The sequence below is a fragment of the Lonchura striata genome, chromosome 8 (assembly GCF_046129695.1).
Source record: "Lonchura striata isolate bLonStr1 chromosome 8, bLonStr1.mat, whole genome shotgun sequence".
In the NCBI taxonomy this organism is placed as follows: domain Eukaryota; kingdom Metazoa; phylum Chordata; class Aves; order Passeriformes; family Estrildidae; genus Lonchura; species Lonchura striata.
Genome location: NC_134610.1, coordinates 25575768 through 25601898, shown reverse-complemented (window position 1 = coordinate 25601898; position 26131 = coordinate 25575768). Strand labels below are relative to the sequence as shown.

At 39.6% G+C, this 26131-nt stretch overlaps 1 protein-coding gene across 3 annotated transcripts in view; it reads right to left on the bottom strand.

Moving 5' to 3' along the window:
* PARD3B (par-3 family cell polarity regulator beta) overlaps positions 1–26131 on the bottom strand; it is a 391488-nt gene that overhangs the window by 78458 nt on the left and 286899 nt on the right. For all 3 annotated transcript variants that reach the window (XM_031505387.2, XM_077785113.1, XM_077785112.1), the window contains one exon: positions 14814–14924. In XM_031505387.2, the coding sequence (XP_031361247.2) occupies positions 14814–14924 (111 nt within the window). The remainder of the gene's footprint in view (positions 1–14813; positions 14925–26131) is intronic.

The window sequence follows — 26131 nt, the reverse complement described above, 5'->3', positions numbered from 1 at the left end:
CTGAAGATTTAATTTTTAAAAATGTTTATTTTGGCTAAATAAATGTGAAAATCACACCTTATTATACAGGGAATAGGAACAAAGTAAAACAGCAAAGAATTAATAGAAATTTGACAGAAATGAATTGGTACATATAAGTGAATTAAAGACTGCCACTGGCAGTATTCCACTGTGATAAAGCCTTAAGTGGTATTACAAAATACTGCCGCTAATCAGGGCCATTGTGTAATCTCTTTGGAATAGTAAAACATATTCAGGTAAATTTCAGGCTAAGATGATATTCAATGATTCAACCTTCCTGATGGAGAAAAAATGTACAGCATGACTGTGAGCTCTTCTGTTAACTGCTCAGCTACTCCTTAACAGAGTGTAATTAAGTGCAGTGAGATGGATCTGGCAGAATGCTGACCACGGTATGTAATAAACAGGATTTACAGAAAATAGAGGAGCATGGAAGAAGAAACAGGAACAGAAGAAAGACACAGAAATGCAATGCCTGACAGAAGTCAACATTTGCTTTTGACTGTAACTGGAAGCACAATAGCAGTGTAGAAAGAACAGTATCATTTGTACCACAGGATGAAAATGAAAAGGGTCTGGCAGACTTGGTTATCCAAGTAAGGCTTAATGGCCTCAGAACCCTGCATATTGAAAAATGAAGGTGTTCTGGAGAAAGTCTTCAAAAAGCATGGAGAAAAAGGCCCCCTAGAAAAACAATGAGCACACTGGCAGCTTCCATCTGACAGACAGGAACTACTATGTGCAGAATGGGATTCACACTTCTTATTTTGTTTCACTAGATTTTTATCATCAAAACAAATGCTAATACTTTGGAAATAATTTGTAGATAAAAAGGTTCACAAATAATGATAATGAGAACAACACGCCTTTCTACACATGTACTTGAGTATATCAATGTGCACCACTAATGCTTTCCATTAACTGTGCCCCCTATTCATTCTGCCTTCCCTCAGTGAAGCAGATGAGCTTTCTCCTCTCTGGTACTCAAATCCTGTGTGCCCCACCTTGGGTAGCATGTGCTTTGGGTGCCTCAACATAAAAAGGATATCAAAGTGTTATTGTATGTCCAGAGGAGGGAAACCAAGATGATGAAAGGCCTCGAGGGCAAGACTTGGGAGTGCAGCTGAGGTCACTCAGTTTAACCCGGGAAACTGTGGAGTGAGTGCTTCACCCTCAATTAGTGACCAAATACCCCTAAGCACAGAATTCAGTGCAGGAATATACAGAATGAGATACAAGTCCTATGGCACACACGGGTACATACACACACAGTACACAGGCAGAAAGTACATTTCAAGGAATGGTTATATCACATGTCAGTGCAGAAGGCATGGCACAGACCCGAGATGAGTCACACCATTTCTCAGAAAATGATGAGCCTTCATGTTCTTTGGACCAGTACATCACTGGTCCCCTAGGTATTTGAGACCGCTTTGAAAGCAAGAGTAGTGCAGCCAGCAGCATCACGCTAATCTTGCTTTCATGTCTGATAGAAAGAGTAATTTGTCCTGCTATCAATACTGGTATATTCTGCACAACAAAAGCTGGAATTAGGTCACCACAATTTTCTTTTGTTCCTGTGAATAAGCCTAGCTTCTTCAGCTTCTCTTTCTGAGCACAATCTTCAATTGCTGCCAGTATTATAAGTCAAATCTTCTCAAAAAAATTATTTCCATTCTATATTATATGGACCAGTCAATACCCAGCTATGTGAAATTCTTTATGATCAATGTTTCATCCTTTCAATATATCTATTACAATTGCATTAATATTTCTTGTTTTCTTTTCACTCTTCCACACAAATCTATAAAATTTGCTCAGTGATTTCTTTTTCATTTCAATCCAAATCTTCAAATATAGGGAAACAAACTGTCAGATGGCTGTTTTTTCTTTATTTCTATTTACCTGCCCTTTTATGCCTTCTCACATGTTTTTCACCTTTGAAATTTCTCACATTTTTGTGAAGTTTTAAATTTCCACACTGCATTTCGGCATCATTTTTTCACACAGTTTTAAAGCAATCTTATCCATAACACGTACCAGTAGGTGCCCAGGAATCCTTTACTAAGGAAAAAAAAACAACAGTGCTGTTCCTTCCATAACTTCTTTAATGCTCTGCCAACTCTACTAAGCAGACCACTTCTCTGTAACCCACTCTAGTCATTCACCAGTTCTTCACCTGCCTTTGAAATTCTCCCTATCAGAAACAGCAAAATCTTTATTCCCCATCCCAACTCCCCGCCTAAAACCAACCAACCAACCTAAAAAGCCAAAATACTTTTAAATGAACACAACTGTAACTGTGAACAGCTCATTGAACAGTTACTACAAAACAAACCCCAACCTGCAGCACTGGATGAGTGTGGTTAAACAACTGGTGTAAATTTGTGCAGAAAGATAAAATGCCCCTCAGCACTAAGATGCTGGCAGGGAAACAAGAGCTGAGGTGAGGTACAGATCACCATCTCAACAATTTAATGAGGCACTAAAGTTTCTAGGAAGTTCCTGATGAGGGAAAGGGAAAAGAAAAACTTGTACAGAATAAAGGGAAATTAACATATTTCCTTTTGAGTATCTCATTAATTCTGCTTGCTCTCTTTGACCACCTGAACACTGTGCTCTTCATTTAAACCACTGCACAACTGCACCAACTCCCCTTAGCTGTGTTTCTGTAAAAACAGAGCCTTGGCACACAAGCAGCCAGGACAGGCAACAGAAGTGCCGTATCAGGAAATCCCTTTTTTTTTTTTTTTTTTGTGACCCATCTTTTTCTCAATAGCATCCAAACATGTATCCTACTCTAGACTTTCCCTACAACAAATAGGTTGGACTTGATCTCAAAGGTCTTTTTCAACCTAGTTTACTCTGTGATTCTGTGAAATAATTTCAGAAAACACATAGTTTGATAAAAATATATATAACCGTAACAAAACTCCAGACAGCTTTCTGAAAACATGTTGCATTTGTAGAAGTCAAATGAAGACAGAATCCATATACATACTGTACTTCCAGAAGTGGGACGCAGTCTTTTGAAAACACTTCCGTACACCTCACGTACTGTTTCAGTAGCACACCCCCAAAGCCATAAATCAAGGAACACTCTCATTTATCCTTCAAATACCCTTCCCATCTGACATACCTGCACAAATCATACACGGTCAGTTCTCATCTAGTAACACATGAAAAGATGCACACACCTAGAGCGCAGCAGCCAGGAGAGGGTTAACAGCCCAAAAGCTCCTTCCAGCTGCAGCTCAGACACACGATTGAGTTACTGTGGCTTAACAAGTTATTGTGTTTCTGCTCAGCTACTGTCAATGACCACATACGTATTCACCGCCTGTGACAAACACAATGTAAAATGCTTTAGCCTGACATGGTGACAGAGACACTGACAGGCAAAAGCCGGATTAAAAGACTGCAGAATACACAGAGTGAAGCAGCTGCAGAAAGGGATGTGAACTACCTCAAGAAAACTGCAGAAGAGACGAGCAGAAGTGACTTTTGGAGAAGACCCAGAAAGGCTTTTGGATATGGAATGTGAGGGCTAGGAAAAGCTGTAAGAGACATTTCTCATCTTTTGGCCCAGCAATTGGAAGCTGGATGGGTGGGTGGGTTATGAGTGGGCAACAAGAAAATGCTGAAGCTTCTAAGACTATGTGAAAATGAAAATACTGGAGTTAATGTTACTAATTCAGTAGCTCAGAGAAGGCCAGGGTCATTAAAAGCTGTGGAGCCCAAAGATGGCCTTCAATGGGAAATAAAGAGCAAGACACCAGCTGCAGCCCAACCTTCACTCCTGGGGGCCCAGCAGCAGCCCCAGCTCAAAATGAGCTTTGCACACTGAGGCAGAGGCTAATGAGGGTCACTGCATCAACTCGACACTTGGCCACTCATGTCCTCCCAGGCTGGAGACAACGTGCCTGCTGCCCAACAGGAGACACGAGAAGCTGCTCAGTGGCACTGACAGCTACTGGGTCTGACCAGAGTGAAAAACCTGCATGTGGCAAGCTTGGCCCAGGAGAGACCACGGGCTTTCTTACTCGGAGACCTGCAAGGCTGCATTTCACATCACAACGGCTCAATGTAGGGATAACCAACCAAAAGAAGCCCACAACAAAAAGCACCACATCTTTGGAGATGTTTGAACTCCCCCATGAGTTCTGAGAAAATCTTGTTTCTTCTAATTTTCCAGTGAAAGAGTAAGAGCAATGTAATTTTTTTTTTTTTTTTTGTAATTTACCATGCACTGACCATATACTTAGTATGGAGCAGAGCACAAAGAATGACACGCTGTGAGCTTCAAGGTGCATATCTAAGTAGTCAAACCCAAGACACAAAAAGTATTTGCTAACCAAAATAATGTATAAACAAAGGGACTTTGTTTCCACTTCAGATGAATACAGCAAAATTTCTTATATGGTGGTGTAAAAGTAACAGACTGTGGAAGAGTGAACAGGTACACGAATGAGCAAGATGCTGGAGAAGTCAACGAAAGATGTTCCTGGGGGAAAAGAATGAATAAAAAGTAGAAACAAAACATGTAACAGAAGCGGGGCCATAGGCCTTTAGGATAATTTCTATTCCATTTGCAATAAGAAGAGCACAATACAAGTAGTGAATCAAGTGTGCATACCACCACTTTAAAGAATACCTAAATTTAAGAGGACCTAATCCTTAAAGTCTTTTGAGATTATTGAGATGCTAAGCATTCTACTCAGTTGTTCCTTTAGAACAGCAGAATAAAAATTACTTTATTGCTTTTTTGTCCACTCATGTGACTCTCTCAGAGATCTACATACTCTAATGATTACTCAATTTACATCTGATTTACTATCTGCTTTTGTGTCTCATTTACCTAATTCATACATATATTGAGTAACGGGTTGTCTAGAGGCAAACAGCCTATTTCTGCAGGAGGTCACTTAGATTTCCAATGGGTTTAATGTTTTAATTCCTTTTTAGCTGCTAGCAAAATATATTTTGGTAACTAAAATATTGTTTTTTCATTCATTTCCATAATAGTGAAATGAATACATAGTTCTTTTAGACATTCATAAGTCATAATCACTGCTGGGAATGGGTATATTTCAGTTGAGTGTCACAGGAGATAATTTCAGTACAGTGCTTTTAGTTTTTTTAAAATTTCATAATCATTTTACAGACAGACATGGCCTACAATGACATTAATAATCCTATTCAAACCTGCCTCTTTTATCAGGAGAACACTCATTTTTATTTTTTCACACAACATCACCTAACAAAACTCTAGAGGCAGGCAAGTCCCATAGCTTAAAAATAAAATAAAATTAAAAAAGCCCCACCTCTTGCTAGCAAACTGGGGACATCTGATACAGACTCATGAAGAATCCAACAATATCTAATTTAGTATTATCTCTCAGGGTATTCTACTGGAGCCATATTTGTCAGAAACATCCTCACTAAAAGCTAGCAAGTCTTTCTTCATTCCAGCTCATTCTATTGTGCTGGATTTGAACATCTCCCCCATAATTAGTATCTGTAATTGCAAACAAGAATAGAAACAGTCTCAGAAAGAAAGAAAGGCAAGCCACAAATTCACGGGAGTTAGAGACTAACTCAGGGTAACAAGATACAGCTCTTATAGCACTATTAAATGCCCCAATGACAAAAACCCACCAATCCATAAAATGTTGCCTGCTCCAGAAAACTACCCCATGCCTGTAAAATACTGAACTGACCAAAGAAGCTGCCTTTGGAGGGTTGAAACTAAAGAAAGGGAGGACAGAAAAACCTAAGAAGGAGATAGAGCTATGCTGACTTTAAAATGTAAGATTATGAGAAGCTGAAGCATAGCCCTTTCCTACCACAAAATGAGGAATGGGAGCTTTGGATAGACAAGACTGAGGTCTTAATGTTCTTCCATTTATTTCAGAGGTGACAAGGAGTCGTTACCAGCTTACACAAGATCCTGCCCTCTAAAGAAAATCCTGGCTCTAATGAGGTCAGTGTGTTTTCTTCTGTCCTATGAACTTCAACAAGAACATGATTTTTACCCTTGCTGTTAAATCAGAGAAAAGTTTTTCTGCCTGTCCACATTAGCTGTACATTGGGTATGAAATGCAGCAGATTACAGAAAGCCAACTACCAGAAAAGCCAAGTATTTTATAGTCTATAGTTTATTGCATGATATAATTTTCTTTACTCACAGCTACTGTGGAGTTATCATCCTGAAGTGACAATATCAGTAAAATTTTGATTGTAAGGAACCCTCTGAAGATCATCCTCTTCAATCTCTTGCTGAAAACAAGGCTGACTGCACAGATCAGGTTTCTCAGTCTCCTGTCAACAGGATGTTCCTTGTTTTGTGACAATGGTGATTAGAGAGTGGAAATATTCCAGATTTGTCAAAATTACTTTGACATCTTTCACCTGAGATGTTCTGAACCTTTAAGAGCTCCCACCTGCTGATTTAAAGGAACTCTCATGTTGCTGTCATTTGCACTTTGGTGTTCAAAAGATATGTAAGGTGCTATGCATATCATACTTGAGTCCCTTTTGTAAACATTAACTCATTCTGGAACAAACAGTCATGAAAAGAGAATTAAAATAAGAATACTCTTGGAAAACAAGACTTATTTTGCATACACTTTAGACATTGGGATCTTAATGTCAGGAATGCACACAATACCAATTGCAGTCAAACTAACATAATCATCCCTCCAGCCTCTCCAGCAGACGCATCAAACGAAGTGTTTCAGGGGAGTTCATCTGATAAATAGAGAACAAGTATAAAGGAACCACAGTACACCTGCAGACAAGCCATGGGGAGACAGAGACATCCACCTATGAACTGAATCACTGCCAGTGACTTATTTGGCTCTAGCAATTGCTGTAGCAGGTATCAATCAAAACCACTGAGGACTGGTAACACTGTCTTAAGAAAAATACCAGAGACATTGTAATGACCATGGGAAGGCACAACATTGATCTGACACCTCATGAAAACCCAACATTCACAATCACATGCAGTAACACAACTCAGGATAGACCCAGGAAAACTGGCACCTACTGGGTCCCCGGGGCCACCTCAGTCAGGAAAGGGGGTAGTGGAACATCTCCTGAATAGGTCCTTGCAGCTCCACCTCTTAGTGACCCCTCATGAGTTCACACAACCATCTCTGCAACTGCATCAACATTATGCCTTCATTTGAATGAAATCCTATTAGTGGAAGGAAGAAGCCTAGCTTCATACTCCATGCACATTTCTTTATTCTACACATGACATTGAACCTAGAACCTATTGAACAGAATTTCTCAGTACAGAACACAAACAGTCTTCATCTGTTAGTCAGGGATTCACAGGTTGCTTCTAATTAACATTCCTTGATTTGAAAGCAAAACTCAGCTTTGCCTGAGCAGTCAAAGCTTTAAGACTTTCAGGTATTTTGGTTTAAGATTACTATGGAGATTTACACATGCAAACAGATTTCCTGCCTGTCTATCCCCATGAGTTGCATTCTCATTTTTATGCTGTAGTAGCTAAGGGAGTCTGAGAACAGGAATTCTGTGCTGTGGCACTGCTTCAAAGTGCATGTCAACGATTTATGATAGATTTTCATAAATCACAAATGGAAGGACAAGGAATGAAATGCTGCTTCCAAGTAATTCTTATGCCCTTATTGATTCTGGAGTGGGCAAGAGCTACCTACATTCAGTACTGCATCAAAGAAATCCCTAGGCCAGGATTGTCCGTCTCCTAGAAAGCACTCTTTTAGCCTGGCTGGCTAGTACCTGGGCTGGTTTCACTTCATTGGTTTGGCCTCTAAGTTTCTAGCAGCATTTCAGGTTTACAGAACCAAAACAACCACGAAGTAATAAAACTCTGATATATACAGCAGAGACCCATGCATTGGCCCATTTAAGCCATTGCCCCTGAGCAGCTCTGACCTCTTAGGTGGACAGGTGACACACCTTATGCAAACGGGTCTCCAGATCACACCTGTGCCTCAATGACATGAAAAACAAGGATGCTAAATGGCTTGGATGAGAATTCCATGCTTACATTTTGAGAGTACAGCTATGACATCTAGAAGTGCTATTTCCATCAGTGTGCAATGCCTGGAATTGCACTGTGATAGTTAAAGTAAAAGGCCAATTCCATGTGCCACTCTGTTATCATCAGTTCTAAATGTTCTTAACCTGGAACAATCTGGGACCAACTGTAGACATAATGCTGTCTTTAAAATGTCCTCCAGCAGTAAAAAAGCTACATGAAGCAGCTCAGAAATTGCTATCTGGTTCTAAATGTTACAACAAAACCTGTGGAAGGTAGGTGAGACCCATCTACCTCACCTACTCATACCCAAACATCAGTCTCCCAGTGTTCCATGGTAGGCTTTTATTAGATGTTCTGGTATGCAGAGCAGCAGCAGATCTAAAATGAGAATCATTCAGAATCAATGGGTTGGGATTAATCTGTCCTCCTGTCCAGTGCAAGTGCTGCCACAGTAATAAACAGAAATCTGATAACTTCACACTGTCAGCACAAAATGAAACTATGACCTTGACCTGTGCAACAGCATCCAGTAATTTTTTCATAACTTCAACATACCATACTATACGGCTGTGATCTAATAAGAATCTAAAAGTAATTAACTGGAATTTTTGAAAACTGAAGCCTTAATCAAATATGTATTCTTATCAGGGTTGCAAGCCAGCAATAAATTGGGACATTTAAAAAACTGGGATCCAATCCAATCCGTGATCTGATCAGGGTTCAATGGTTATAATAAATTGGGAGTATTAAAACTGGGATCACATCCAACACTTTATTTTGTCTAAGCCACAGGACCTAGCTGTGCTGTAAAGTCAGGAATACTCAATGAACAGATCTACCATGTTGTATTAACCCTTAATAAATAATGATGCACAAGCTCAGGTGTCCCAAAAACATGTGGTTTAGCACAGAGCTTAATGGTGAGAATAGCAATTATGAACATTTTATCAGAGATCAATATGAACTTTAAATGGCCATAATAATGCTTTTAGACTTGCCAGGTAGAATGCACAGGAACAAAAGCTACATGGGGTCGCCAACAACATGCATGTGTATGAATGTGCACAAAGATGCACGTTTGTGATTTAAAAAAATCACACTTTGATTTTTGCAACAGTCTGAATTTCAGCTTTTGATTCAAAGCAATTTGGCTTTTCTACCATACTGCCATCTATTCTCATTTTCATTTTGGTTTCCAGTAACATACAGCTTGTAATTAAATATAATAAACCAAATGCTGACAGAAAGGGAATGAAGTTTCACTTCCAAGTACTCTCTCCTCTCTAAGTGGACTCTAAATGTTTTTATTTCTGTAAGATGCATCCCTTCATACAGGGATCTTGCAGCTGCAAAATTAAAACTCTGTTTGCCAAATATCAAAAACACATGTATTGATTTTTTAACTATGGGAACAGGCAAGAAGCATCAGGGCTGATAAGACAAGAGAGAAATGTTCTTCAGTTGCTGGAAGGTTTCTAAAAAGTAAAGTCAGTCTTTAATATAAAAACTGAAACCATTTAGTTTTACCCCAATTTGAGATACAGTATAACTTAAGCATTCAGTTCATACATTGAAAAAGCAGAGGCCAGTTATTCTTTCTGCTTCTTTAACACTCTACTCAAACCTCAATACTATTAAAAAATTTTCCTCAATTAACTCCGATGAGGACTACAATACCAAGACTATTTTAACAAAACTACTCCCACAAAAGTGTGCAGAGGATTATTTTTCACATGGAGTGCCTTCTCATTAACTAACTCCCATGCTACTTTAAAAAATCCTCCCATTTTGAACAAGGCGCTTCATTTTGTAAATTTTATTCTAATGTCAAGTAAGTGTTCAATTCTGTTGGAAGAGAGATTTAGGTCTCAGTAGGAAAATTGCAGTAAAAAAAAAAAAGAAACAGGAAAAAATATTTTTCTTTCAATTGAAAGTCACTTTATTTGCATTTAAAAGGCAAACAAATTATGATGTGTAAAACTCATGCATCTAATGTATTTATCCAGTTCATTTTACAATGACTTTCAAATGTTAGAAAATGAAAATAGCCCAAAATGAGTGGGAAAGAAATGGAGGAAGAGATGAAATCTTTTTTGAGGGGAAGAAAAGACAAGGCCTCTCCCAGTATTTAATAACACAACAAACATCCTATCGTTAAAATGATAAATTCTGAGTAATTTACACTGAACACGCTAAAAATACAGATTTGAGTCAGCTTGATCAAAATAACCCTCAGATATAGCATTTGCTTCTTCCTTTTATGGGCAGATTCTCGACCTTTGGAGCACATGCCTGATTACAGCCAAACTCTTTGAAGCATGAACAAAACAATGAGTTTATTAAAAATAAGGCCTCAGTCCAGTGAAGCATGTGACTTGTGTCAGGAAGGACAAACCCACCTCAAAGAACTGTACCCCCAGTTAAGTCAATATTCCTGAACTATCATGAGGCTCCTGTCTTTTTCCACTCAAAATTCACTCACATTGCATCAACTTGGCACAATGAAAACTAAAGGAGGTAAAGGGACAAGAAGAAAATAATTTAAAGGAGTCAAATTCATATTCAATTGGACACAGACAAGGCTATTACTAAAGAATGAATGCCTAACATTCAAAGTTCCTGTTCACTACTTGAAGCTTGCAGAAGTAGTAGTCGCATAATAGTATTAGCTTTGAAAATAAAGTAGTATAAAGTATTGGCTTTGAAAATAAAGGAAGCCTGGGGCTGAGGTCTGGAATCAATTCTTAGCTTGACAAGGACTTCTTAGGAGCCTGGACAAGCAGTTGCACTGCCTGCATGTCACATTCCCACCCAGAGGACATGTTTTTTTTCCTGTCAGATTTTCTCTCTTCCACCTCAACTGCAAGTGCTTGAGGTCAGGCCCAAGCTTCCCTAACAGCAATGAACACAATGAGACCTTGATCTTGGTGGGGATTGCTAGGGAATACAACCAGTAAAAAAAATAATTATATCAGCATTTCAGTGCAGGATGTGGAACTGCTTCAGAGAACTGCAGCTACTGCAGCACAGAGTTGTACTGAAAACTGAGACTGGGACAATGTGGAATGGAAATAGAAATTACTAGGCTAGCAAAATAGTAAATTAATTTTCACTTTCTGAGGTTCAAATCCGAAATTTGGCAGCCCATAAAAAGAGTTGCCAGGGAAGTTTATGCTGAGGACCGAAGTGCAAGCAAATCCTATCCTTTTGGGAATCATCTGCATTACAGAGTGAGCACTGAATACTCTGTCTGCATACGCCCACTAGCTCTAACACATTCTGGATGTGCCAGACTTGTTGCACATGCACTGTTCAATTCCTTCTCTGTGCAAGCAGGAAATCCAACCTGTTCCAGGCATGATGGGCTGACACTCATGCAGCACACCTACGTAAGAGCTGATGTTTCCCATCAGAACCAGAGTCACTGAGCTTGTACTGCACAGCCCATAACTGGGCACTGAACACATCTGACATTTTTGCATGTCTAAAGCTTGTCAAAATTTCTATAAGAAGGCTGCAGTCTTTACAGAAACCTATCCCTGGGATTTTGTGAAATATTGTTGTGCCTATCCAATACCAATCAAAAAACTGCAAAATTATGAGAGACAGCCCAGTTCTGTAAACTGAATTTGCACTTCCTACGAAAAAATATTTCTCAGCTGAGATCTTGGAACAGTATTCTGCTTTTTGGAGAGCTGCCAAGCATATATTGCATGCAAAACCAATATCCAAAACCAGGCGAGTTCCACAGCTGCTAAGATGCTGAAAAGCACTTGATCATTAATCCTGTCACACCCAGCCCAAAAATCAACTACTCTAACTTCTTCCACTAGTGTCCAAAATGGATAACATGGCCTTTGAAAAAAAGAAAACAGTCAGATGAACAATCATAGTATCTTTTAGTATGGTATGCAGTCAGCATTTAAGAAAACTGTTTAAGCAAAAAATCCGACTTTAGGATTGTAATAATTGAATTGAGGATCTGAACAGTAATTAGTTAGACAGCTAATCTTGGAAAAGTAAAATTCGACGTGCATTTAAGTTATTGTAGAAAGGCTAAATGTTAGAAAAGCAATTTTAGCTTGTTCAAGCTGCTAAATATAGGATTTGATCACAGGTATCAGGGGACAAAACTTGTTGTATTTCTCTAGTATTTTCTACTATTACATCCCCCGTAGTTTTAACATACACTCATTTCACTCAGCAGGAACATGTGAAAAAATGAATGTGTTCTACTAAGCTTCAGTTTTATAAATACAAGACCAAGTATGCAGGATTGCAGCTAGTGAAGTCATAGGAGCAGATGATCTATGGCGTGAATGTGCCACAAGGTTTTCTTTGCCAACATGTGCATTAAAATCTTGGACTTGAATTACATTACAGAATTACTAAATCTTGGGACAGAGCTATAAAACTTGTCTTTACTGTCTTACTGAGCATCATCATTAGGTGAACAGTCAACAAGTAAGCAAAAGGACTGATCTGCATTCAAGTCAGGTAATGTTTCCTTAGTGATTTTAATCAATTTCCCAAACAGTTTTTACCCATATAGGAGAAGTAGCTTCTTTATATAATTTTCCTCTAACAAAAATAGAGCCTCATCTATTTTATGACCAGCTCAAGAAGGGTTCAACAGTAAGCCTGTAGGTAGTCTTATGTGGGCAAACACACAGCCATGTTCTTACTTCATTTAGAAAGTTGAAGCAAATTGCTTGTTTTTACAGCACCTGTTGCATTCCTTTGAGGATAACATAGGGAAATTTCATCACTATTCTTCTGGGATTTTTTTAAAAATTTTTAATTTCAATCCCCCAGAGATCTAAGATATACTACCTGATACAAAAGTGTGGTATTCCTATTCTTGTGCTTTAAAGAAGAAGAATCAAATAAGTGAGTTAAAAATATCATCTTGGTTCATCCACTTCTCAACACACCTGCTGTTCTCCATTTCAGTCACAAACTCTTCCAGGTCAAAACTGAAATCATTACTAGAGAAACCAGGATGATGAAGACATTGAGCTGCCAGTTTCTAATGCAGCCGTACCAAGTTACTGTCAATCAGTGACTGTAATTAAAAAAAAAGCACACAACACTAAGGAAATATTAAGAACAATTATCTCACGTCCAATTGGAACGTTAGACCTCTAGACAGAAGGGTTCATTCCTTCCAGCCTGCCAACATTTTAGTAAATGACACTGGCCCTTTAACAGATGGGATACATGCTTTTTAGCTTGCCAGGATCCTAATAAAAGACACTGGCTTCTTTAAAATGAAGGACACATACCTCTCAAATTGCCAGTATCCAAATTGGGAGTCAGCAGTTTAATATAAAGGCACTCATCAATCTGGCAAAATCAAGGACACGGCACAGAAATTTTAAAACAAATGGTACAAAGTTTCTCCTGACACTACTTAACTTAGATGAACTAAATACTTAAGCACTGGCTAAGCATATCCAGTAGCAGTGCTGTAGTAACTAGATACCTTGCCAGCTTTTAAAATAGTAAAAATTAGCAGCAGACTTCAAGGGTTTGGATTGACTTTTTCCCCAATCAAACCCATTAGTTACCATTTATAGGGCTGACCATGCACTGCATGACTCAAATGAAAGCAGGGTGTCTTCTCCCTGGGCACCAGCCAGTACCACAAAGGTTGAGCTGTGTGGAAACACTGCACAAAAGGAACCACATCTGCTTCCATTCCCTCTCCTAGGAGCAGGACGCTCCAGTGAAGGCGAGAAACCTCTGAAAAATTTTCTTCTTGCCCTGACAAAATGTATTACTAAAACTTGTAAAGTTTTACAGCATCTGCAGACACTTCTTGAAAGTCAGAAACTATGGGCCCTTTAACTTTTCTGATAGCAGCCATCAGAGGGAAACAAAGACCTTTTTCAGGACACAAGGAACTTCTGGATGAGTTGGGGAAAGGGAAAGTGGAGTTTTCTGAACATTGTTGACACTGACAAACTGTTTCTGGTTTCTGAAGAGTAGACATGGAGAAAAGCAGATAATGGTAAAATCTCATAATCTGTAAAGATAAGGAATTCACTAAGACTGGGCACAGAAAAGTGTATTTTATGAACAGGACAGACTCCCAGATCTTACCTCAGAAATACAGCAACTCTAAACACTCGCCCAGCTTCTTGCCTTGCCCCTCTTGCCAACCCACTGCTGGCAGGCTCCTGCCTCTGCAGACTGATTTTAACCATCTGAACCTGCTTTCTTCCAGGTGTTTCCTCAGCATATTCAACATTTGTTGCATACGTATTTTTGCAACATGTGGCTTACCAGCACACACTGTGCAGAAAAGAACATACCAAAGTACAAAAACTACTGTCTGATGGCACAGCTGAAGCCAAAGAAGTCTGAAGTGCTGGAAAACAATGGCAAAAACTTTTGAGAGGAGGGGTGGAGGGAGGAGATTCTTGCTGTAGAGAAGCAAAGAAGAAAATTACTAAGTCAATCGGCCTTGGGAATGGGCAGAGGTGAAACAGGTTTTGAAGGAACTGATCTTCATCAGTTAAAGCAGAAGCTGGGATTTGAATGTGACAGTGAAGCTCACGGGAACTGCAGGAGAACAAGCTCCTGTCACACAGCAGCTCTGACTTGGCCAGGACTATCCCAGTGCTCTGGCTTTGCTGGACCTGACTGCAGTGGGCATTGTCTGGGAAGGCTGGCTGGCTGCTCCCTCAGGAAACCCCTTCCTCTGAAGTTTTTCCCTTGATGAACAAAGATGTTGCTGCCATTTACTCACCTTTCACGCTCATCTTTCATTTTCTCCAGCTCCTCCTCTTTAAGCACGCCTTGCTTTGGAGTCCCCTTCTGATCTGCCTTCCCACTTTTATCTTCTTTCTTCTTTCCAAATCTGTTAAAGATATCAAAAAAGGAGTCATGAGGAAATAATTACAGAAGGAAAAACAGTACTTATCTATCATAAACCACAGAAATTTTAGGCAATCAAAACACTGAGTTTATATCTTGGTGACTCATAAATTTCCCACATTGCAAGATATGTTATCAGTATTTACCTGGGCCGTATGCAAGAGGAAGGACTGGTTACAAATTGATTTGGACCCTGTACTTCTGAAAGTTATTGCTTGAAACTTAGTTGAAAAACCCCATCAAACCTGAAGTGCAGTGCATTGCAGAGCTGAAATATTAACATGGCACATTTTAAAGTGGCTGAAGGCTCCTCTTGCCACACGACAGCTCTCTAAAAGTCATCTGCACTGGCTGTGGTGTCAGCCCCCAGCTAGGGCCACTGTTTTGCTCTTACCAGTAACTACTGTCTCTCATTCATGATGCCCTAATTTTAGGATTTGTTCGTTGTTTAAATGAGGATGCAATCAGAATAAAATCTTGCTTTGTTCCAAGAGCTCAAACCTAGACAGTTCATAAGAGCACTTTTATAAACTTCTGGGGTTTTCTTTCTGCCTAGTAATATTACTATCATGTAATATTTATGCTGTGAAAGTCCTCCAGAGGCCCCAGTGGGTTTGGGGCTTGCACTGTTGTTTTATACACTGTACAAATATGCATAACAAGTCTGCTTTACCCAGCCTATAAAAAGGTGGCTGAACTGGGGAGTTATGTTTAATTTCTGGTGGAGTTAGACAGAACACCGGGGTCAAATACGCTCATGAATTATGGACCAAACAAAAAGTTTAAAAAGCTTCCATCCTCTGCAGGAATTTAAAATTCTCGGTTCCACAAGTAAATGATCAACCTGTGTCTCCCCCTGCAAAATTAATGTGTCCTTACATGCATGACAACAATGTAAAGAAAAGTAATTACTTCTTGATTAAATGTAGTACATTGCAATCTAATTGCTCTGACTCAAAACTGCAAACTCTTCTGTGAAAGTCTGCAGCATTGCCTCCATGATCTTTCTTATACCCTTCTTATTTTTCATGTCAGCCCAAACTGCCTCAAGTGGAACGGCTGAACTACTGTGACTATACTTAAGCTGTAAATCATTCACTTTATGTTTCTCCACAGACAAAAGCAGAAATTTTGCAAATAGTTGGGCCCATAAGATAATGATCCAATTTTTTTGTGAATTTAATTAATAATTCTGAGCGTGTAGTCAAATGAAGTTACTGGGAACGCTGCAGCAAGTTTTCCAGACATTAAGAACTTGGTTAGAAAGGGAATGATGGATGTGAGAGACAGACACATAGCATGTGGTACTAATAAAAAGGGCAAATACTATAGGTAGTAACATGAGATGCTTTATAGTGCCTCTGTCATGCACTGTGCTGGGGAGCAGAGAGACTCCATGTTTTTTTTTTTTTTTTTAATATGTCGCCATAGAGATAGCTGGTGTCTTGCATTCTTTGAGGGATCCTTTGCTCAAAATATACACACACCTTGTCTACAAACAATCTTCAGTTCTTTCTTCATGGTCCCTACTCATTTCAGCACTTCCAGAAATACAGAATATACTTTCCACGCTTTTCCCTTTCCTGAGCGTAGAGCAGCACACTGATTTCACTGCTTCTTTCTGAGCTCCAGCAGTTCCCAGAGAATGGAGTCACACACCTCATCAGAAGGTGGTGGTGGCAGTGAAGGCAGCAGTCAGGAAACATGAGAGACAGAGGTTGTACATAGAGTGAAGAGAAACAAAATAAGGTGGGTGCACAGGTATGAAATGACTGAGGTAAAAAAGAAAAGCCAAATGAAATTCTGCATATATTACTCTCTACAGAGATGCCAGGCAGCCAAACAAGAAATCACCTGGATATGAGCCCCAGCAGGCTGCTCCTGAAACACCTCTGCTTTCTGACACTTGCTCACATTGGGAAGGTCTCATGGCAGTTTTCTCAGGAGGCCATATTACCATTTGCATCTTGGTCATAATCCAGCTCTGGTACTTTGTTTATATTCAGCCTGCCTGCTTTTCTCTCACAGTTTCAATTATAGGTTTGTGGAGTTTCATATTCGACTGTAGCATGTATTGATTTTGAAAACATTATTCTTGGGCATTTTGTATTGCTGCAGGGAGTTGAAGTTGGATATGTTGCATACTCAAGAGAAATGTAAAAAAAAAAAGCCTTTAACACACGTCCCTTTCAAGTCTAGATATTATTTCTTGCTTACTGGAGAAATACATTTTAAATAAAATAAAGTGACAATTTTGATTGCAATAACTGCCAACATGACAAGCCTTACAAAAACAGTGCTGTTTGCTGGTAGAGCTGCTCTTGCCATAAATTTGGCAAGTTTCAGTGTTATTATAAACTGGGAATAATGAGTTGGTCTTGATGAAAACAACTTTTGTTGTTGTGCTGCACTGAAGGCAGTGTGGCCAGCAGGTTGAGGGAGGTGATTTTACCCTTACACTCCACTCTTGTGGAACCCCATCCTGAGTTCTGCATCCAGCTCTGGGGGTCTCCAACATACAAAAGGATGTGGAGCTGTTGGAGTGAGTCCAGAGGAAGCCACAAAGATGGTCAGAGGGCTGAAACACCTCTCCTATCACCAAAGGCTGAGAGAGCTGGGGTTGTTCAGCCTGGAGAAGAGAAGGTTCCAGGGAGACCTTATTGCACCTTCCAGAACCTAAAGGGGGCTACAAAAGAGATGGACAGGGAGTTCTCTCAAGGGCAAGGAGTGATAGCACATGGGGAAATGGCTTCAAAGTGAAAAGGTGTAGATTTAGATTAGCTGTTAGGAAGAAATTGCTCACAGAGCATGGTGAGGCACTGGAACAGGCTGCCCAGGGAAACTGTGGAATTGCTGCAGGTGTTCAAGGCGAGGTTGGATGGGGCTTTGAGTAACCTGGGATTCAGGAACCAGTAGAAAGTGTCCCTACCTATGGCAGGACAGAACTGGTGGTCTTTAAGGTCCCTTCCACCCAAATTATTATATGATTCTATGGCTATTTCTTTGTAATTTTTTGCTTCAGATAGGATTTGTGCAGGCTTACAATTTTGACTTGTTATACTAAGGATATAGCACATAGCTCAAGGCTGGAGAAATATTCAGATGTAGGTTTGTTTCTTTTGGCCTGCTCTACACATTGCTATATCATAAACATTAATTTTCTTATTATTACTGTTTTTCATTCTGTTCTCTTATTATTATGTTTTCCACCTCAACAAAAATCTTGCACAAATATTAGAAAATAAAAGCAGCACAACATTTAACACTGTTAAGAAAAGCAATATACACAGACAGCATTAAACCACAAACAACCCAGTATCATCTCTGGCTGAATTCATACACCCTGTCTTAAAAGTTATGGTCTGCTCACTGATGTGTTCTAATTGCCACAGGCTTCTGATGATAAAATTAACTTCCAGCCATTGTAATTTTGCATGGGCTTGTGAGGCTTTATAGTCTCTACTGCTTATTGGAACAACAACAACAACAAAAAAAAAGTAAGAGTACTTGCTGCATGATCAAATTAGGTTTGATCATACTATAATTGATATCAGTATGAGGGCCTCCACTGATTTCAACAAGAACAGGATAAAATCTATTGTCAAATTATACTACAGAATTAATCAAATCCATATTAAAATTCTATGAATGGCTTTAGGATTTGAAAATGCCAATTCTCCGGGCAATGAATAATTGGACTGTGGTAAAATCTGCCTTCCAAATTAATACTATTGTCAGCAGAATAAAAATATTAATGAAAAATTGTATGGTACACAAATTTTTAAAATGTCCATTTTGCTATACTGTGCACAGTCAAATTTGCTTCAACTTAATATCTGATGGGTTCATTACTCTGAAAACCTTTTATAACAAGTGGACAAATATAACTAGAAGACCTGAAAACAAATGGATCACCTGTATCTTCTCATTCTATAGATATCTATAATCAATTTATGTCAAATGAAGCCACTGGTCATTGCAATGACAGTAAGGAAATAAATCCATGCCTTTCCAGGTTGAGTGAGTGCCCCAGTTCTTTGATTATTCACTGTAAATGCCTGGGAAGGAAGCACTGTTGAAGATGTTACAGTCCTGTTTACCTTAGTATACTTTTCAGTTGGGAAAGTTAAAATTCCAACTACTCAAAGCACAGCTCTCCTGTAAATAAAAACATAAAGGGTTTTTCTTTATGTGAACAGATCTTTGAGTGCTTTGTGCTTTTGGGAAAAGCCCATATGCAGCTGTTGGAAATGTGCTGTGCAAGAGTGAAGCATTATCCTATTTCTATTAATTTCAAAGGGTGCACTGCAAAAACTGAAATTGTTCCCCTCAGAAACATTAAGGAAATAAAGTCTCTAAATAGCAAATATATGTTGTCTTGCAGTATTTATTGCCATTTTATTTGCTATAGCATTAAAGCATATGTGTGCTTCTTTTGAAGGATTCTAAGGGATAAAAGTGAAAACAAACCTACTACAGACCTGCTCTGTTTCTTGGGATAAATGTCTTGCATGCAAGACCTAAAGCTGTGGTCATGGCAACACTTCATTTCCGTGTGGAGCTGTGGGCTTCTAGATCTCAAATGTGTTGATATTTGCTTCAAGGATTAAAAAGCAGGCAGGTCTATAGACCCAGACTTCTAAGCAGCAGAAACATCTGGTGGGTGGAACCTTGAAGCTGCTTGCTGACTAAAATGCAGCAATTTGGATTTCTTAGCTAATTCAGTTGCCCATGATCAGGAGGTTCTACCACAGCTAACAGGGTACATAATGAAAGTACAAACATCTGTGGGAAAATAATTCAAGAGTGCCTGTGACACAATCAAGTAAGACACAAAGCCTAACACTGTCAGAAAATCTTGACATCTCCAGAAATGATTTGTAAAAAACCAGAGTGATTTGTAAAGTACATATAACAAAAGCTCTGACTCTAAGTCATTTCACAGCAAAATGGGGAAAAATGCTGAGATTATTAAAGCAGGTCCCTTATGAAAGGCTAGAAATAACTCTTAAAATGAAATTTAAATGTGAGTAAGAATGAATAAGTGAGAAAGAAAGATAAAGATACTAATAAGGTATGATTTTCAGGTCCACACAGGGACTATAAAAAGCTTATTAACTGCCACTACTGCAGTGTGTTTTAAGTTATTTTATCACTCAGCTTTTACAGTAGAAGAAATACACTAGAAGCAGCACTGTGCTTTGATTAATTGCTTTCATACATACACTTTTACAGAGTATTAAACATTGCTGTAAAGATCCTTAATGAATCAGACTTGATGGTGATTACAGGCCAGGCTCATTTTACATTTATGTTAATAGCAGCATTAATGAAATACATCTTTCACATTTTTAGTGGCTCTCTAAACACCTAAAAGGTTTGTTACTAAATGTTTACTTACTGGGCAGAAGTGTGCCATTGAGTATTATCCCATTGGGATCAAGAGCTTTGCAACAGCTAAAATAACTACAGAAAGAAAAGTACTTGTTTTGGTAAAACATGGAAAAAGGGCAGCTCAGTGCTGGGGGGCTGTGGACAGGAGGGATTAAGCATCTCCTTTCCTGGTCCTCTGCCAGCCCCTTGCTTCCAGAGAGTGGATCCCATTCCCTCATTTAGCTCCAGCAAGATGGAGATTCCCCTTCCAGTGTGCAACACACATTACAGCAAAACCTCCTCATGACAAAGCCTTGCCCAGGAGCAGGTTTGGACCCAAGCTCCCTGCTCTGGCAGGGTGAAAGGAAGGTGCCAATAAGATGATGAACACAGGAGAGGGTTATTGCAGCTCCTGCTGCTCCCTGCTCCTGGGTGGGCAGTGCCCCCAATTCTGGGACAGTGCTCTGTACAACACCAGTACTGTTGGGTAAATTGGAAAGAGAACTGGGAAATAAAGAAGAAAAAAAGAACTTTTAGTTTGATTTGGTGAGGTTTGCTTGCAGGAAAGACTTTTGCAGCTGGCCTGCTGCCTGCCTCTTCTCCCACTACTAGGGCTCACTCGCAGGGCAGCAACAAGAGGAGGGCAACAAAACCAGCAGCTTCCCATGGCAAACAACAGGGCAGCTTAGGCAACCAAAACCAGCTCCCCTGAAAAGGGAAAAAGTGACCTAACCTCTGATTTATTCCATCACTGGACGCATGGAACAAATTGTCCAAGTGTGCTATTCTACAATTATTATCTGTGTTTCACAAATGCAGTTGAACTTCATGAATGTGAGTATCCTCACGTTTAGCTATCTTCAGATTATTTTGGGAGATATCCACATTATGCTAATGCTGTGATCAGAGTTAAAATTATTATGATCAGCAGGAAGAGAGAAGTTATGCAGACGTTGCAAATAGAAAAAAAAAAAAAATCCACCTTATTATGCTCCTGTTACATCAAAATTAAGCAAACAAGTGGCGGTTTTGTATTTTTTAATTTATTTTTTATTTACTGTATCAGACTGCTGGAGCTAGACTAAAATGACTGAACTTCCAGTACCAGTTTAATGGGAGTAAAACTTATCTTTTAAGAACTCTGATTAAACACAACCTCCCCCCACCCGTTTATTTCTTTGATGCCCAAATTAGCATGTTTTCTGCAGCATGCTGAATTAATTAGTACAGTGACAAAGAATTAGTCCAGATAAGATCAAAGCTGAAACCATATTTATCTGGAATTTGAAATTAAGAGCAGAGAGTATTAACCCTCAGCACTTCAAGGAGCTATCCACATGGCACACTTAGTAAGACTTCTGCGAGTTCATTCAAAATAAATCAACAGTGCAATTTTTTCCCCACTGAAGTTTTGCTGAAAGGAAAATAAAATTGCCATGAATTCTGCTACAATGCGAAACTGCCTTTAATGCAGACCCTGTACATGCTACTCATTATGTAACTCATAGGCATCAGTAGAACAAAGCAAACAAAGCTGAGAAAAGATACTTAATCACATTTGTATTCATGCATGGATCGTCGAATTGTTCACAGACTTAAGGGCTACTGAAAGAATTCCCAGCACTGAATCTGAGAAGCTGCCTGTTGTAACACCTCACAGGTAAATAATCTATAATCTTCAGTGGAGAGGGTCACACACAGAAATGAAATGTCAAACAGAAGCCCTAAATTACACAGTGAAGTTTAAAGTTTACTCAAGAGAGTATCAAGCATGTGGACAGCAATAAAGAAAAATCTTCATTTCTGGTATCACTGCCTAGAATAATATCTGTGTTTCAGTACCAGATAAAAGACTGGATGCTATTTCCCATGTGACATGAAGGAGGCTGATCTTTTGCCTAGAAATTGCAGAATGGATGCAATTTAAATAGTGCTCCCAAAATATCCTCACCCATCTTCCCAAAGTCTTTGAGCCCCCCATAACCTTATTTTTTAAACGTAGAACTTGCTCTTAAAAAGACAGAGGTGAGTTACTGTAACTCATTCTGATAATTAGTACTAGGAAATTGTTACTACTCCTGTTCATCTGTACCATATGCAAAATCGTACTTCTGCAATATAAAAAATGACCAAAGACAAAACCCAAGGGAGCGAGGTGGCACCTTAAGACTTGGGCCACCAAGCTTAAGTGTAAACCCACAAAGTCCATCTACTGAACCAATGGAATAGAATAACTCTTAACAGCTACTGTGTAAATCTAGACAACAGAAGGCAGCTGTGAAGAGTCATCCTTTATACTTCAAGGAGCTTATTCTTAGAAAACATGTTGAGGTAGTCTGAGTCCTGGAGGTAGCATTTATGAAAAGGGGTCACTACTCCTATTATCTGACCAGGAAAACCATAATGTTCAATGGCAGCTATGCACCTGTTTCCATTAAATTATGTTTTAATCATCTAGTGACCACACTGCTAATCTTTCTGGTCACGAGGACAAAAATTCTGCATCCTACATTACATATATCACAAAAGAAAAATCTGCAGGAAATAAGGACAGCTGTGATTTACAGCTTGCTCAGAGGAAAAAAAATCAATTTATGGTCTGTCCAATGTAACAAGCACTGCCCATTTGTCCATCAGACTGTGGAATTACCCTCTACCAAAGTAAGAAATTATTCCCATATATTCTTATTTGTCCCAGCAGCAGTTATTTTTCCCTCCTGGTTTCCCTTTACAAGCATGTAATTTCTTCTGAAGGGAATACTAATTCTGTTCCAAACAGTGCAGTGAAACATTGCTGTCCTTGTCCTGTAAGGGGGGGTCTGGAAATGGCAACCTGCCAATCCCAGGGGAACACAACAATCCCATCCATGCCTTGGGCATGGTAACTCCACATTCAAAACAAAAGGAAAGAACCAGCCCTTGACTTTGCTTTCCTAATTTCCATTTCATAGTCTCAGGACTATGAAGTGAAGGGTAAATGGAAAAGAAGCAGGCAGTCAGGCTTGCTATTAATTTTTCTGGATATTTGTTATTCTTTTCCATGCAGCAAAATATAAATGCAGTTTCTGACTGAACCTGTTCCTCTAAGGTGCAATCAGTAAGGCAAAGGGAGAGACAGAGTGGCTGTGCAGTCTGCTGATGCTGCCAGCAGCCCCTCCAGAACCACTTTGTGGTTTTCAAAATCCTACAGTCAAGTGAGAGCCAGCACACCTCTATCCCAGCAACACCTGCAGCCCTCTGCAGGTAGCTGAGCATGTTGGGTGTCTCTTTCCCTTATTACCAGCCATATGACCCTAGACTTCACTAAAGTGTCAATTACATGTATATGTAGATGCATAATGCATGTTTGTCAGAGAAGAACTTTTCATTTTTCTCATATCATAACTCTCATGGTAGTCACTGCTTTTCTTAGCATTTTAGCTACTCATGCACTTCATGAGAATCTCCAGTTGCACTACAAAACTTTTTGCTCAGCCCTCTTGGCTATGGGAAAACAACATAGAACTGTGACATTATCAGAAGTGCAGATACAAAACTCATGAGGCAAATTAAATACACGACATTTGCAAAACGAAACTGAAAACCTGCTACATTTGCACTCAGAGCCATGATATTTTGAGGTGTCAGACTTGCTAATCATCTCACCACTGCAGGGCTCACCTTCTCATGTGCCTTCCTCTCCTTACATGTCACAGTGGGGATTTGTTGGGGCTTATCTGACTTTCATGAAGCAAACCTGCACACTGCAGGTTCCAGAAAGATCTCCAAGGAAAATCATCCTTGGGAAATAGCAGGAGTACAGAGGACTCCCCTCCCTGTTTCAATTGAGACAACATGCCAGTCTTCATGAAGGCTCCATTCTGTGGAATGTGGTGACTTTAATGAGTAGTTAACGTTGAGCATGTATCATCATATCCATTCCAATATGAAGAAATCAAGTCACAAAGGGTAAAAATTATGTGCTCAGTTTAAAAGGTCCTGTTCTCTTTCTCTACTGATCAGTTCAGTGCTATGATTCCATTACCACTGCACATCCACCTGCCTCACTTTCTAGCCTGTTTGCTTTTTCCCCTCGACTATTTCCCCCCATCTCCTTTAAGTTCACCCCTCATTAGTTTCCTTCTTTTCTCCAACACACTCACTCTCCTCCTCCTTTCTCCACACTCCTTTCATATGCTCTACTGCTGCACTGCTACAGAAACACCTTTCTGGGGATTTCTGCTGGACACTGCATAAAGGGAATGTGTCTTGAGCACCAGTGCTCTTGCTTCCGAGCCACTGAGCAGCACTGTGCAGTGAGGACACGCAGAGATCTCTCCAGTGGCTGAGAGAGCTCTCCAGAGAGATCCCTGCCACTCTTTCTCAGCAGGATGCATCAGCCTTACTTGAGCTCAGCCTCAGAGTACTTGATAAACTCTGAACTAAGAGAATTCACAGTAAAAAGATGCTTTTGAAGGGAGATATAAGAGGGAGAGAGATGGCTCTTGAGTAGGCAAGGGAGGTTGTAAAGGCAAAAAAAAACCCTACTTGCTTTTAGATTTCATAATGGACTTCTAAAGATAAAGCAACACAAATTCCTCCTCTGTGCCTTTACTATAGCTGTCATTTTTACAAAGCAGCAACATTCAAAACAATGCCAAAGTAAGAGAAGAGTTATGTATATACCGTATTTTGAAAGATGTGTTTTGGCATAACAAATAATAGATGTTTTTGCATTTTTAAACTGTCAAAATCAGCTCTTCTGATAAATAATACCTTCCCTCCCTGGCCTTGGCTATTGTACATTACTAATTAGACATAGTAGTTTGTGGTTAATATCCTTCCCCACAGATTTATTATTAGCTTGCATATTCTTTTCAGTAGAATTGTGCTAATGGTAAGGTCTGCTGGAGGCCAACTGCATGAAGCCACTGGGAGGAGAAATCTGTTTGCCTGTCAAAACAGTGGCTATCAATTAGAACTGTAAATGTGATTCCTTTAAGTGTCTTGGATGGTAGCAGAGACTTCCAGTGATGGATTAGGGAGCTGAATCACTTTCATATTGTACTAAAGGAAGCTTTCAAGCAAACAGCTATCTGCATGAAACAAATTAATTTTGTTTTTTTGAGCAAGTCTAGAAGAACCTGTCTGACCTGCCAAAATTCCCCTCTGCTATTTCCCCAGAAATTCCCAGAAATACAGCACTTAATGTGGCAGACTGACAAAACTGATATTATTCTGTGGTTTTCTTAGGAAAACTTGGCTTTGAATAGTTACAGCAATAGAAGAAAAACCCAATGAAGCTGCTGAAAGACATGATCCATAACAAAGAAGCAGTGAGACAATGCAATTCCACCCTTCAGTGATTGGGGATGCAGTCCCGACACACAGATAGCAATTTCCCCTCTGACACAAGCACCCAGCTCTCATTAGCATCACTAGGAGTTGTGTGGACATACTGATGGGAATATGTTCCCCTGTATTTTGCAGGAAATTAACAGCACTCCGGGGCTGAAGGTGGCACTGAAGGAGTCACTCGCAGACATACCCTCTGCCAGTTAATTAAGCAAAAACCTCCACCACAACTCTCAAGAGGAAGCTCTTCCCTATTCTCCTCGGTACAGCAAACCTGACACAAAGCGAAATGTCAGGAGCAGGACCTAGGAAATGGGGATGTTCAGGGAAGGTGAACTTCAGCCTGCATTTGGCAAGCTCTTCTGCCACCAGGTTTTGGTGGATTTTGAAAATAGCTATTAGGAATCAAATTGATTAGTTATGGCTGAGTTTAAGCTTTAAGAAATATCTTCAGCTCTCATACATTGTGGCTTTTAGTTACTG